The following is an 11,188-nucleotide window of genomic DNA, read 5'->3' as shown; positions in this document are numbered from 1 at the left end:
TGTGTCTTATCCTGCTCTATCCCTTCTTATGGGCGGACTATATGTAGACCAATACGAGTCTTGCGATTAGCGGGACTCGCCCACCCCCGACTACCATACGTACCCCGTCTAGATCGAGGGCTCATACCAAGATGTCGAACAATACATTACACCTCGACGAAGAAAAGAACGTCCATCAAGAACCTCAAGTCCTCGATGTCAACCCCGCTGATCTGACTGAAGATAACATCGAGAGATACGATGTAGCTGCAGAGTTCTTAGCCAAGATTGCCCAGCGAGAAGACGCTGCATTACTCCTTGCGCCCTGGACACCGGAGGAAGAGAAAGCGGTCAAGCGCAAGGTAATCCAAAACATCTGGCATCACGTAGTTCACCGGAATGACGATAAGATCGCTAACAAGGACATCATGTAGCTCGATCTCATCGTCATGCCTCTCCTGTGGCTAGCAAATCTCATGTCGGGGACTGACAAGGTAGGTCCGAACGCGTTCAGGCAAGGAAAGAGCTCACAAATGGACTGCCTGAAGGTTTTGCTGGGTACCGCCGTCACGTTTGGTCTCAAAACGGACTTGAACTTGGTGGGACAGCAGTATAGTTGGGCGAACTCTGCTATCTATTTCACCTGCATCGCCTTCGTCTTCCCTCAATCATGGATCTTTCAGAAGTTCTCTATCGGCAAGGTGAGTAGAAGGGCAAAGGACGGAGCAAGCTGTAAAGCTGAGTGGATTGCCACATTCAGACTATCGGCGTCAATGTCTTTTTCTATGGTATCACCACTTTCGGCACTTCAGCCGTGAAGAATTTCGCCGGTCTTATCGTTTGCCGACTTTTCTTGGGAGCCTTCGAGGGTGCTGGACACTCCGCTACGGGCATTGTGGTGCGTCAACATGTTCTGACATACTCCTATTTGCTAAGGAGTCTTCGCAGATATCGATGTGGTGGAAAAAATCGGAACAACCTTGGCGGACTGGTATCATGTTCAGTACTTTGTCATCAGTCGTCAATGGTCTGCTTTCCTACGCTCTGCAATTCTACAATCCAGGACCAATCGCTCGATGGCGTTTGCTTTTCGTCCTCATGGGCTGCTTCTCAGTCTGCGTGGGCATTGCCAATTTCTTTTGCGTTCCGGCAAATCCCACCGAGGCATGGTGGCTCGTGAGTGGTCCAATTTCCTATATATCCTTCAGATGCTGATAGGCAATCGCAACAGACCGATCGACAGAAGGTCATAGCTATCCGAAGAACCGCTTCCAATCAGACCGGTGTCATGAATCACAAGATCAAGTGGGACCAAATCAAAGAGGCCTTGCTTGATGTCAAAACTTGGATAATCGTGAGTCTCCGGCAAGGAGATCAAAGGTCGGCAGATAAGTACTAAAGCTAATAGACTGCCCTCAGTTCATCATTGTACGTTCCGGACTGCAATTCAGACCGGCAAACTCCGCTAAGAGGCATGCTGACATCAACGGTGTGGCAGAATGTTAGCCTAAACATCCCAAACGGCGGTCTAATCGGCTTCAACTCACTCATCGTGCAATCCTTGGGCTACAGCGTCAAGGAAGTCACTCTCTTGGCAGTACCCACAGGCGTTATTTCGTGGCTCAGCTCGCTGTTCTTCGCTCGTTTGTCGACCAAGACTAGACAGCCAGTGTTGTGTACCATCGCAGCAGTGTTAAGTGAGCCCGTTGCTTACGTAATCAATTGATCATGCTGATCGGAACGTCTCAAAGTCTGTCTTGCTGGAACTATCATGCTGAAGGAGATCCCGCGAACCAACAAGGGTGGATCGCTTGCTGCTTTGTTTATCATGTACTGCTACTGGGCACCAGTGAGTTTTGCTTGCTTCCCGAAATTAGAGGTACAGCGCTCACGACGGTTTGCAGTACATCATTTTTGGGTCTTCCATCATTTATGCCAACATATCCGGTACAAGTAAGAAGGTCGCGGTGTACGGCATCAGCTACTGGGTGAGTTCGAGTATAGCTTGATGCACAAATACTATCGGCGAGCTGATGATTTCGTAGGGTTACTGCGTTGGTAACCTGATCGGCCCTCAAAGTGAGTGTCATGTGGCGCGGGGTTCAGAAATTGCGCTGACCATGGATGAAATCTAGCTTTCCGAGCGAATGAAGCTCCCTTGTACAACAGCGCTGTGCTGTCTATGTTGATCTTCTACTGTCTATCGATCTTCTTTATTGCCTTATACGGGGTGCTCTGCTGGCAGGCAAACAAGAAGAAAGAGAAGCAAGAAGCCGAGTGGCTAGCCAACAGACCCAACGACGGTATCGCCGAAGAATGGAAAGATCTCACCGATAAGCAGGTGAGTCTAAGCCCGAATCACTTGTTGCCGCAGATGCTAACCTCGTATCGCTGTTGTAGAACCCTTTGTTCCGATACTCGTATTGAGCAGCTTCCATTGCCTTTGCAACCGAGCTCACAATCACGTACCCCATTCACCTGGATTTGTCACATACTTCAGCCGGAAGAGCTGGACTGGATAGGCTCTCTGTTTGTATTCCTTGAGTATTCGTCGAGAATAGTTGTTTTTCGTTTGTATGCCCCTTTTAGCTGTGAACAGCGAGTTGTTATTGGCCATAAGCTGTGAAGGCATCTTTGTTTCAATTGGTAATCTATAGATGCATCTATGTTTCTACGTAAGTCTATAGGTTGATTCGAATCGCGACACTGGGCGTCAAATCGTCTTTTCATTGATGGAAAGCGCGATTGTGCCTACAGCACATAGATGAAAGCGGGGTTTCTGCTCAAAGATATGTTCAGCAAGCTGAGAATCAGGAAAGACCGCCACGACTCACTCATAATCAGTCATGTCTTCAAAGGCATTTTCGTACAGCCTCGTCTCATCCAGTCCTTGATCTTTCATGCGTTCAGTCAAATCAGTTTTGTATCGCGTCGCTTCCTGCTGGGTCATGATCGACATGTCTTTGAGATCTTCTGGCAAACCCATTGCTGCCCTTCTTCTTGCTTGTTTCCGGTTGAGCGCTCCGAGGTATAGTCTCATAGCGACAATCAAGCAGACGAGGACTACCCAACAGCCAATGTCGGTATATAGACCAGTCTGGTACACGGGTGCTTCCCTTTCCAAATAGACTATACAATCATCAGCTGAAATTATCAATCGGGTATGAATTGCGGAAATTCACCTTGTGGACCTATCACATTACCTGAATGAAATGAGATGATACATTCTTGGTCAATAACTGTTATCCCACATCGAGGTCGGAAGCAAATTGAGACCCACCTGCACACTGGAAGACGAACATCGTGGCGAAAACGACGACCCGCTTCGTAGTCCCAGCTTGATTCAGATTCGCCCAAGAGTACAAAAGGGGTTCTGTGCAAGCTATGAGTCACTGTTCTGTCAAGCATATCGCAACCAAAAGTGACCTACGGATACCGGCTAAAGGATAAGCAATGTAATAAGAGGCCAACAGAGCACCTGATTTCGATCGATCGACGTTCACCATGGCGGAAGCCCCAGCGATGGGGAACAGCGTGATGACACCGATAACCAGCCATCGAGTCTTGAACCTGTTTGTGAGATATATACCGATCAATAGCGTAAAGATACCAATCAATCCAGTAGGGATTTGCATGAGGATACTCTGCAATCATTGATTAGCCAAGTCTTGCAATAAGATCAAATTACCTACCTGGAACGAGTCGAATCCGAAGCCTTTGGTAATTAGACCTGAAAATGCCCCGAAACCGCCTGCTGGGGTGGAAGTGCACAAGTACATGAGAGCCCACATGTAGGTTCTCGGGTCGGTGTACGTTTCCTTGACTTGATTCCACTTCCATTCACCAGATTTCCCACCCGTGTTGTTCTCCTTCAATCGATCGAGCGCGACAAGTCGATCATCGCCCTTTCGGAGGAATTTCGCTGTAGTCGGGGAGTTTGGAAGCAGATACCATACCTGAATGTTGATCTTAGCTCGACAAAAATCATCGGCAAGCTTTACAGGACGGACAGACATACGATTGGGATTCCAGCTAGCGAGATGGCGCCCATGCACAAGAAAATACCTTGATAAGGTCGAATACTGGAGCTGACATGTCCAACGCCAAACGCAATGAGCGGTCCAAAGATTGCTGCAGCCGAATTGGCTACTTGATAGGCTATAGTCCTGTACGACTGTTCTCTTCTGGTCCACCACATCTGGGTTATAAGCACGAAAGAAGGCAAGATGGTCGCCTCGAACGCTCCAAGAAGAACTCTGGCGATGATGAGTCCGGTAAAGTTGGTTGCGGCGGTGGTGCAGATGGTGACAACGGACCAGGCAGCATAATTGAAGAGCACCCAGTACTTGACTGCGAGTTTCCCATCGATCAGAGAAGTAACATCATAGGAGAGGAGAACTTACCAGGGAATACGACTAAAGCATAGGATGAGAGGGGCTGACAACAGAGCTGCGCAATGTATACAACGGAAGTGAGCCAGCTATACTGGGATCCCACCAGTCCAGTCGATTCTTTGAGGTCGAAAACAGCAGCTTGAGCTACCGTCCCCTTGTCTAGTTGTTGCACCAGATAAACCTGTAAAACAGATAATTGAGCTCATGTCAAGCTCATGCACCTATATCTTATAACTTACAATGCACATTGGTATACAGACGAAAATATCAATCTTTCGAAGGATCCGCTTTGAGTCGTCCACTGTATATTCTACATGACCTCCATTCTCCCTCAGTATGTCAGCGGCTTCGTCCAGTTGTTTGTTCGCGTTATGTTTCTTTCTTTGACCTGCCTCGAGGTTGTTCGTTTCCTCGACTATGGGCTGTTCGATATGTTCGGCAACGCCCTTATCTTCCTTGGCGAGATTCGACATGGCAAATTAGTCACTGTACGGTGGTGCTGTGAGTACGATCTCAATTGTCAAAAGCCCCGCTGCTGCATCGCGGGCGAGCGAGCTTTATATACTTGCACCCGTACTACCTGTTGCGAAGCTAACTTCAGGACACGTCTCCCTTGATCGCTCACAAACCTGTGTTTTCGCAAGAATGAGACAGCGAGAACGCATCTTTCATTGCGAAGGTGAAGATGACATAATTATTTCTGGCCCAAAGGCCAGGGTTTGACAATTAGTGACGTCCGCTTATCGGAAGACCATATTATCGACTGAGAGTAGGAGAGTACAGATACAAGCAGAAGTGGGATGAGCGAGTCTGAGCTCTTTAAGGGAATCTCACACATGAACCCTAGTCTAACAGTTTAACAGTTGGAGTTCCATGCCGGGGCCGGGAAACAGCGGGCCGGTGACCCATCTAAAACCCTTCGCCCCCAACTCTAAGTTATCCAAATGATTCCGTTTCGGACTCACCCAGGTGTTTAACGTAAAACTCTCACGTCCATGCATCTATAACGTGCTCGATGACTTCTCATGCTTAAACTGATGTGTCGAGTCGGGATAAGTCTTACACCGACCGGTGCAAAGATTCGGTCCGGATGACATCTTGACGTGTCGTTCATCCTTGAAGAGACTGATTATATCTATATTTTTATCTTTATCGTCCAGTGAGTGAAGCTCAACACCTGTCTGATCCTCACCTTGGATATTTTTGCTCCACATAGAACTCTTTCACCATGTCCGACACCATAGCCCCTTTGTCCTTGTCGCAAGAGAAATCAGCGGACTTGATATCGCTGCTAACGGATGGTCTGCTCCACATCAAGGATTCCACTGGTCGATTTCTGCTCAAACGTGAGTCTGTGATCTGCATCCCGAGGGATCTTCACTGACATGCCTTGTTCAGTCCATGATGGCACGCTAGTAGACACCAAGGGATGGGATCATCCCACCGTGTTCTCGTGGGAATGGACTCATGGTATCGCTCTGACAGCTTTATGTCATGTATGTGTATTTCTCGCCCCGAACTGAAGAGCTTCGCTTATATATGATTTAGCACTCAGCTCTTGACCCGTCGTCCCCTGGTGCCCAGAAGTCTCTGAAGGTCGCTCTCGACTGGTTCGAGACTCAGTGGAAGAGAACTGATGGAAAAGGAGCACCCAAAAACATCAACACTATGTCACCTTTCTATTCCCTCGCTTGTTTCATAGAAGATGGACGAACGAAAGACCCAAAATGGAATGGATGGTTGGATGAATGGGCTGAATGGATCATGAATGGACTTCCGAGGACCCAAGAAGGCGGTTTCCAACACAGTATGTCCAGTCCCCATTTCTGTATCTTGGTTCTTCAACATTAGCTGATACTTTATAATAGTGACATACGTGAACATGCACGAGAACAACCTTTGGGACGACACCCTTATGATGTCCGTCATTCCCCTTGCCAAGATTGGTATATTACTCAACAGACCCCACTACATCGATGAAGCCAAATACCAATTCCTCATTCACATCAAATACCTTGCCGACTCCGTCTCAGGGTTATGGTACCATGGCTGGAAGTTCACCCCGGAAGAAGTGAAAGGCGGTCAAGGAGGTGCGGAGACTAACGGTGGACACAACTTTGCCAAAGGTCTCTGGGCAAGAGGAAACTGCTGGATCACCGTATCTATCCCTATGTTCCTCGATATCCTTGGCGACAAACTCCCGCCGACTGACCCCATCTACCGACATTTGGTGTCGATATGGCGAAGACAAGTTGACGCTTTCGTCCGATCTCAAGATCCCAAGACTGGTTTATGGCACACTTTGATTGTTGATCCTACGAGTTACGTCGAGACTAGTGCTGCTGCAGGTGTGGTAGCAGGTATCTACATGGGTATTCGACAGTGAGTCTGCCCCCAGTCTGACAATGCGAGGGACAATCAAGCTGATTGTTTGAGCGCAGAGGCTTGATCTCCGATCCAGTCTACCGAAAATGCGCTGATACCGGTCTCGCTGGAGTCATCGCCCAAATCCAGCCAGATGGAGAAGTCGCAAATGTTAGTTTCGGTACTGGTATGGGGCACTCTCTTCAGTTCTACAAGGATATCGCCATCACCTCCATGCCTTATGGTCAAGCCCTTGCGATGCACGCTTTGGTAGAATGGCAACGATTGCAACGAGGGGAAGGCGCTGCATCGGCTTAGTTTATACGTTGTAGCATATTTTTAGGGGCCAGCACTTGGCACAAGAGCTTTTCTCATGCATCGCGGTCCACTTTGAAGGGTGAAGAGGCATGAAGCCGCTCAGGAGATATAACTGTGCATAGGCTCTTTGTCGATCGTAGAGTACCAACGACATTGACGCTGCGCTCTCGTCATCGTCATCGGGGTTGACCGAGTTCGATTCTGCAAACACCCTTACGCGTCCGTTCACCCTCCTGTCATTTCTTTTCGTTGTTTCTGCTGTGTTCGATGCTGCTGACTAGTATCAACATCGATCATACAGGACCATCAGCGACCATACTCACGAACAACAGAAGAACATGCTCTCTCAACTTAGCGTCCGCGTCTTCGGCATGAGTTCAACTCGTACCTCCACAGACCTCCACACCGCCCCGGTATGCACACGGACTCTCATTCTGCCGAGACGATAGTAGGGTGGATGTCCTGCCGGATTACCCCGTATCCACCTCGTGATCGGAATAAGCATGACAACGTTCTATCAAGGATATATACAATTTCACTTTCCAGATCAGCAAGTGTAGCTTCTCCTATGCCAAATTAATCAAGCGCTTTCAAGATGGTAACAGCAAATCCCCTCAGCTATCCCACTTCCAGGAAGCCTTTCTCGCTGGACACCTTCCGTGACCCTCCTAGGGAGTATCGGGGTGCTCCTTTCTGGGGATGGGTCACCAAGCAAGAGAAGAAAGCGACACTGGAGCAGATAGACATGTTTGAGCAGATGGGTATGGGAGGATTCCACATGCACACGCGTGTAGGGCTGGATATACCATACATGGGAGAAGAATTTATGGATATAGTCAAGGGATGTGTTCAAAAGGCAAAGTCGAAGGGCATGTCTGCCTTTTTGTACGACGAAGACAGGTGAGTACCAAACCTCTCAATAGGCTGCCATGTTCGTAAGGCTCATGCGAATCTACTCAGGTGGCCAAGTGGGTTTGCTGGTGGAAAAGTGTTAGAAGGACATCCGGAGCATAAACACCTGCATTTGCTTTTCACGCCTTGGGCTTATGGGGAGGAAATAGGATACACCAAACCGTCAGTCGCTCCGGACACATCTCATAGTGCATCGGACTTCGTATGCTGAAAGTTTGGGCTTGTAGGAACTTCCCCATCGCTAATGCAGCTCCCATGCGCAGTGAACTGGGAGAATTGTTGGCTACATACGCTATCACATTACGCAACGGACAATTGGCTTCATCCCGTCGGATCTCCTCTCCGTCCGAAGCCAAGTCTGAGGAGAAGGTGTGGTATGCCTATGCTGAACCTCTTCCCGATAGTGGTTTCTTCGGTGATCAGACTTATACCGATCTGCTCAGCGAAGACATGACGAAACGCTTCATCGAGCTCACCCACGAGGTCTACAAGAAACACATTGGGGACGATTTTGGTGGAGCTGCGCCATCCATGTTCACGGATGAACCTCAGTATTGCCCCATGTCGACGCTCGCAGAATCCGAAAAGCTACAGGATGTGTTTATACCATGGACGAAGAAGATCGTGCAATCATTCAAAAAGGCCAAAGGAGGGGATCTCCTCGAGCTGTTACCACAGCTCGTCTGGGATCCAGTCGACCAAGAAGCCAACATCACCAAATATCAATTCCTCGACCATGTGTGTGAGCTGTTCGCTACCAATTACATAGGAACACTAGCCAAGTGGTGTGCGAAAAACAATCTCTACTGCACAGGTCACATGAACGCCGTAAGTGGCTTCCACGTACTTTGGCAAGGAGCAGATTCGATGCTAACGCAGAATTGAGCAGGAACCTACACTTGCCTCTCAGACCGCTCAAAATGGTGAAGTAATGCGATGCTACCGGGAGATGCAATTCCCCGGTATCGACATGCTATGTGACAAGCGCGAGTACAATACAGCCAAACAGTGTTCTTCGGTGTCTAGGCAGTACGGCAGAACAGGAGTGATGAGCGAGCTTTATGGGGTGACCGGTTGGCAATTCACCTTCGAAGGACACAAGGGTCAAGGAGACTGGCAAGCAGCTTTAGGTGTGACTTTTAGGATACATCACTTGTTCTGGAGTACGATGGAAGGGGAAGCGAAGAGGGACTATCCAGGTTGTATAGGCTACCAATCGCCTTGGTGGAAGGAATACGCTCAAATCGAGGACCACTTCGCCCGAGTCAACTCTGCTTTGACGAGGGGTAGACCCGTAACTCGAGTTGCCGTCATTCATCCAGTCGAGAGTTATTGGTTGTGCTTCGGACCTAAAGATCGAAACTCGGAAGAACTGGATTACAGGGAAAAGGCCCATGGCGAACTCACAGAATGGCTACTCAAGGGTCACATCGATTTCGACTTCATATCTGAATCGCTCTTCCCCGAACTTACCGATGTTGACAAGATCGGTAAGACTCTTCCTGTCGGCCAGTGTAATTACGAAGTGGCTATCGTACCCAATCTGCGAACGATTAGGTCGACTACGCTTGCGCGTCTACAGAAATTCGCTTCTCAAGGCGGTAAAGTGATTGTTGCCGGCATAGCGCCTTCGCTAGTAGATGCTCAAGTACCGAAGGCAGCACCCGCAATCGAGGGATCAGTCAGTCTACCTTGGTCCAAAGCCCAAATCCTCTCCGCCTTGCATCCGCACCGAGATCTCGACATGACCGTCAGCCACACTACTCTATACCGAGCACAAGGCTCGAGAGCAAACTCGTTATTCTACCAGATGAGGGAAGATGGCGAAGAGAAGTACATCTTCATTTGCAACACCGATAGGAAAGAGCCTTGCCCTGTCAACCTCAGCATCAGAGGCGAATGGGCTGTCGAGGTCAGCTCTCTTACCTCCTCGAGTGGCATCTGACCCTTTTGATCTGACCATTTTGCTCCCAATAGGTGCTCGAGACTTTCACCGGCTCGACATGGGAAGTGAAGACAGATCAAAGTAATGGACAGACCACTTTCAAATACTGGTTCGATGGGTGCGAAAGTGTCGTGTTCAGACTTCGATCCGGTAAAGCTGGCCCGAAAGCAAGGGATCAGACCATCATGAGGAGGCATTACGAGCAGGACGCAGATGTAAGTCTACCTTAAAATCAGTGCAAACACCGGCTAACCCGCTTTCCTCCTCAGGTCCAGCTTCAATCGGTCACTTTAGAGGAACCCAACGTTCTACTCCTCGACTACTGCGACTACAAGTGGAATGACGAACCGTGGAAAGGGCCAGAAGAGGTCCTGGCAGTCGATCAACTCATGCGACGACGTCTTGGTCTATTCCTCAAAGGCGCCAAATTCCGTCAACCATACACCATACCCCAGGAGAAGCGAAGAGGGATCGGTCGACTTAGGCTGCGATTCAATGTAAACTCGAAGGCTAGCGTGGAGAAGAGCATGCTAGCCATCGAAAGTCCTGATAAGGTCAAGGCGTACTTCGATGGAAAGCCTATAGACCTCACGCCGAATGCATGGTGGGTGGACAAGTCTATCGAGACTGTCTCTTTCCCGCCTATCGCAGAAGGCAAACATTTGCTAGAGCTCGAATACGATTACGGTATGCTCACCAACCTCGAAAGAGTCTACCTACTCGGCGATTTCGGTGTCGAGGTACGAGGTCGAACAGCCAACATCGTGCCTTTGGATCTGAAGGATGTCGAATTTGGAGATATCACTCGACAGAGTCTACCATTCTATTCTGGGAATGTCACTTATCATACTACGCTAGAATCCGATGGTGAAACCCGTCTCGCACTTCGTGTGGCTCACTTCGCTGGACCAGCTGTATCCGTCGACATAGACGGTAAACGATCCGCGCTCTTAGTTCACGAGCCATACGCATTTGAGGTGGGCGTGTTATCAAAGGGCGAGCACAAAGTGGATTTCACATGTTATGGAAATCGACATAATTCCTTTGGAGCGATACATTTGGTGGAAGGCAAGACGGATTGGCTTAATGCTGACTCATGGAGAAGTGACTTCGATTGGTGGTCTGAGGAGTATGTTCTTGGTAAAGCCGGTATTTTGAATGCTCCTCGAGTGGAAATTCCAGGTTTAGAAGTGCCGAAGCAGGTCAGAAGAGGGTTGACCTTACATGTATAGTAGACAGAAGCAGTAGATAGTTGTGCCATGCATTTGCCTTTCGT

At 48.9% G+C, this 11,188-nt stretch overlaps 4 protein-coding genes across 4 annotated transcripts; 3 read left to right on the top strand and 1 right to left on the bottom strand.

Moving 5' to 3' along the window:
* Positions 1-131: 131 nt before the first annotated feature.
* I303_103334 (uncharacterized protein) lies at positions 132-2,406 on the top strand (the record flags this gene model as incomplete). The annotated part of the gene is made up of 12 exons (XM_018406680.1): positions 132-341; positions 414-473; positions 528-680; positions 740-877; positions 928-1,155; positions 1,211-1,333; positions 1,478-1,676; positions 1,731-1,828; positions 1,884-1,967; positions 2,025-2,058; positions 2,115-2,320; positions 2,380-2,406. The coding sequence occupies 12 exons, from the start codon at positions 132-134 to the stop codon at positions 2,404-2,406; spliced, it is 1,560 nt and encodes a 519-aa protein (XP_018263488.1).
* Positions 2,407-2,730: 324 nt separating this feature from the next.
* I303_103333 (uncharacterized protein) lies at positions 2,731-4,846 on the bottom strand (the record flags this gene model as incomplete). The annotated part of the gene is made up of 9 exons (XM_018406679.1): positions 2,731-2,758; positions 2,814-3,108; positions 3,162-3,182; positions 3,260-3,352; positions 3,410-3,623; positions 3,672-3,935; positions 3,998-4,329; positions 4,383-4,554; positions 4,613-4,846. 9 exons carry the CDS (start codon positions 4,844-4,846, stop codon positions 2,731-2,733), a joined length of 1,653 nt encoding a protein of 550 aa, XP_018263487.1.
* Positions 4,847-5,601: 755 nt separating this feature from the next.
* Positions 5,602-7,055, top strand: I303_103332 (uncharacterized protein; the record flags this gene model as incomplete). Its single annotated transcript, XM_018406678.1, has 5 exons — positions 5,602-5,719; positions 5,772-5,869; positions 5,922-6,180; positions 6,242-6,755; positions 6,815-7,055. The coding sequence occupies 5 exons, from the start codon at positions 5,602-5,604 to the stop codon at positions 7,053-7,055; spliced, it is 1,230 nt and encodes a 409-aa protein (XP_018263486.1).
* A 595-nt stretch (positions 7,056-7,650) lies between these two features.
* On the top strand, positions 7,651-11,144 carry I303_103331 (uncharacterized protein; the record flags this gene model as incomplete). The annotated part of the gene is made up of 6 exons (XM_018406677.1): positions 7,651-7,955; positions 8,016-8,129; positions 8,195-8,795; positions 8,857-9,879; positions 9,945-10,127; positions 10,182-11,144. The coding sequence occupies 6 exons, from the start codon at positions 7,651-7,653 to the stop codon at positions 11,142-11,144; spliced, it is 3,189 nt and encodes a 1,062-aa protein (XP_018263485.1).
* Between the last annotated feature and the right edge of the window lie 44 nt (positions 11,145-11,188).

The sequence above is a fragment of the Kwoniella dejecticola genome, chromosome 4 (assembly GCF_000512565.2).
Source record: "Kwoniella dejecticola CBS 10117 chromosome 4, complete sequence".
Taxonomy (NCBI): domain Eukaryota; kingdom Fungi; phylum Basidiomycota; class Tremellomycetes; order Tremellales; family Cryptococcaceae; genus Kwoniella; species Kwoniella dejecticola.
This window is presented reverse-complemented; position numbering and strand designations above follow the sequence as displayed.